Source organism: Gymnogyps californianus, chromosome 11 (genome assembly GCF_018139145.2).
Source record: "Gymnogyps californianus isolate 813 chromosome 11, ASM1813914v2, whole genome shotgun sequence".
Taxonomy (NCBI): Eukaryota; Metazoa; Chordata; class Aves; order Accipitriformes; family Cathartidae; genus Gymnogyps; species Gymnogyps californianus.
The window spans coordinates 2,676,380-2,679,671 of record NC_059481.1 but is presented as its reverse complement, the minus strand read 5'-3'; the positions used below and the strand labels follow the sequence as shown (position 1 = coordinate 2,679,671).

At 62.9% G+C, this 3,292-nt stretch overlaps 1 protein-coding gene across 1 annotated transcript; it reads right to left on the bottom strand.

The window, feature by feature from the left end:
- Positions 1-326: 326 nt before the first annotated feature.
- Positions 327-2,531, bottom strand: CPLX3 (complexin 3). Its single transcript, XM_050903631.1, has 3 exons — positions 2,371-2,531; positions 1,939-2,026; positions 327-551 (listed from the first exon to the last, which is right to left on the bottom strand). Exons 1-3 carry the CDS (start codon positions 2,529-2,531, stop codon positions 327-329), a joined length of 474 nt encoding a protein of 157 aa, XP_050759588.1.
- Between the last annotated feature and the right edge of the window lie 761 nt (positions 2,532-3,292).

Below are 3,292 nucleotides of genomic sequence, written 5' to 3'. Positions count from 1 at the left end.
TTCCCTGCAACCCCCCCAGCTCTTGCTAAAGACACCCACGGGTGCCACGGGCACAGGAGGAGGTGTTGGGGTACGGGGGGGGGGCATGCTGGCTGTTTGCTCTAACCTTAGAGCGGAGAACAAGACAAAAACCACACATCGGGGACATCTGGGTCAGGGACTTGAGGCTTCACACGGCTCAGAAGGAGGACCCGACTCACACAAGGCAAGGGTGACAACATCAGTGGGGTCCCCGCTGCAGGCAACAGCCACCGCCGGACCCTTCGCTGCATCCCCTCCCTTCTGCCCCACCGTCACGTTGACGGGGAGGGGGGGGTTCAGGCGGGTCACATCACGGCGCATTTCTCAGCCGATTGCTTCAGGTCCTCTAGCGTGGCCGAAGCTTTGTCTTTCAAGGAATCAAGGTCCAGGTTCTGGATGTTGCTGAGCTGGCCGATAACGGAGTTCTTCTCTTCCTCCTCCTCGTTGTCCTGCTCGATCATCTTGGCCAGCTCTTTGGGCAGCTCCACGTCGCCTCCCACCAGCTGGATCTGGTTGTCATCCGTTTCGTTCTGAAATGGGCCAGGAGAAGGTCAGGCGGGGGATGCTGCCCGTGGGAAGGGGGGCTTCTGGAGGCACTAAAGGCACGTGCAAGGTTCACGGCGGCGTCTGCACGGGCTTTGGGCTGTCTTCCCATTTTAAGGTCCGTGTGGGTTGGTCCCTGGGGCTCACAGCCGTGCTCGTGCTGTGGGTAGGATGCTGACCCAGAGGGGACACGGCTGAGCGGAGCCTGGGCGCACACCAACGGACACAGCAAGAGCTGAGGTGAAAACCCGAGCGTGCCGGCATCAGTGCAAGTTGGCTTTCAGCTCGCATTGGAGTGGCTGGGGAGGTTTAGGCACCCAATTAAGCTACACGTATGCTTAACGACTGTGCCCACCGGAGATCGGGGTCAGCTCTGCGCTGGAGAGCCACAGGGAGACTTTGCAAGAGGCAGCCCGGCTGCCAAGCGGGATCAGTAATGAGCAGAAGAAACTCGTCGAAAGATTCGAAGGGACATCTCAAGCATGAGAAAGCAGCAAAAAGATCAGGGGGCCAGATTTGAACAAATCCCCATTTCCCCTGGAGAAAAAATCTCCGTCTCTTCTTTTTCTGCCTTTTCTCGCTTTTGGCAGGGGAAAAAGAAATTCTCCAGCTGTTTATTTCCTGGCAATAACAGGGGTGTGAGAGGCAGCGGGGTGTGCATCCAGGCTGCCTGAACAATATCAAACAATCTGAACAATATCACTTGGCTTAGCTGACCTTTCTGAACTAATATTAGCCCGGCTCCAATTTAGAGTATTCATCACCGAGACACTCTTGCTGAATAAAGGGTGGGTTTGGGGGGAGAAGAGCTTGTGGCAATTCCAAGAATGGCTGAATTATCCCTTGATTAAGTTGTTTCTAGTGAATCATTCATTGGTCGGAAATTCCAAAATAGGAGTTTAAGTAGGAAATGTTTGCCAAATGATCCGGGGAGAGGAGCTGGCTAATCCAGCCGGGAAGGTGTAACTCCGGCTCCTCTCCCAGCTACGGGGCTGCGAGTCCAGGGTGAAGGCGGCTTTCCCTCATCCAGCTGGATTTAGGGGGCAAAAGAGAGGAAGAGGAGGACCAAGCAAGGCAGAGGGTGTGTGTCGGGGGTCCCTCTGTTTGGGGCTGGCGGCTTGCGGTGCTCAGGGGTGACGGGAAGGGGCCAAGATTTGGGTGGAAGGATGCTTTTTAGGGGAACTGGTTTGCACTTGGGTTTTGTAGCTCAAACCCCCACCCAGCCGAGGGGGTCCGGTGCCCCTTCCCCTCCCTGCAGAGCAGAGGTGTTGTCTGTCCCCCCGTGGCCCCATCCACCAAGCCCCCCACGAGGGCTGTGCTGGGGCTTGGCTCCCTGTGTGCCCCCCCCCCCCCCCATGCCTGGCACGGCCGTACCTTGGGGAGCCTGTACTTGTCTCGGAAGTGGGACCTGAACGTGGCCCTCTCCGCCTTGCGCTGGGCAAACTGGGCATCTCTCTCCATCCTGCGAACCACACAGGGCAGTTACCGGCAGCTGCTGCCCCCCGTCCCTCGGTCGGAGCATCCCTTGCCCCCCGCAACCCTGGTCCCCCCCATCTCCTCTGCAAAGTCCCGGTTCCCCACAATTCCCTCCACCCAGCGCAGCCTGAAAGGAGAAAACAATCCCGTCTCCCGGGCGAGGAAGCGGATTAAGGGATTAGGGGGTTCATTAAACTCCCTCATGGCCCTGCTGGCCCTAGCCCTGTCTCCCCCATGCATGGGACGGGGGGCTGCAGAGGGAGCACCCCATCCCCCGCCGGGACTCCGGGGGTCCAGTCCGCCCCAGTACCCGGTGCCGGTCGCACTTACTTCTCCTCCACCAGCTGCCGCTGATATTCCTCGTACTCCTCGCGGGTCATGCCCTGCGCCTCGGCCGGAGACTTCTCGCTCTCGCTCTTCTCCTCGCCGCCCAGGCCACCCGTCAGGTTCTTCAGCTGCCCCCCCACCATGCTCTTCACCATGAATGCCATGGTCGTGGTCCCGGGGGGCTGGGGAGCCCGGGGGCCAGGGGAGCACGGGTGCTGGGGAGCTGGGGTGCGGAGCTGGGGTGCTGGGAGAACCGGGGTTAATGGGGAGATGGGATTCTGGGGTACTGAGGAGCGGGGAAGATGGGGAGGCTGAGTTACCGGGGAGCCCGGGGAACCGGGCTAAGAGTGAGCCGGAGTGCCGGGGAGCCGAGGTATACTCCGTGCTGGGGTGCCGGGAGTAGGGAGTTACTGGGAAGCTGGGGTGCTGCGGGTGCGAGCTCCCGGGGAGCCGGAGTACCGGGTTATCGAGGAGCTGGGGTCAGCGGAGCCGAGTTCCCGGGATGCCGGAGTACCGAGTTCCCGGGATGCCGGGGTGCAGCGGAGCCGAGTTCCCGGAATGCCGGAGTACCGGCTTATCGAGGAGCCGGGATGCTGTGGAGCCGAGTTGCCGGGAGCCGGGGGTGCCCGGGCTGCCGGGGATCAGCGGGGCCGCGCCGCCCCACCGCCCATGGCGGGGCCGGGCTGGCCGGGGAGCGGAGCGGAGCGGAGCGGAGCGGCCGGCGCTGCAGCACCGGGGGGCGGACAGCTCCGGTGTGTGCGCGGCGGGCGGCGGCACCGCCTCCCGCCCGGCCCCCGCCGCCTCCCGCCCGGCCCGCCCCCCCCCCCGGGCTCCCCCCCCCCCTCCCCGACCCCCGCCGCCTGGCAAAGAGGCGGAGCCGCCGCCACCCCAACCCACACCGGGGGCACGGGGAGGGTCCCGCCAT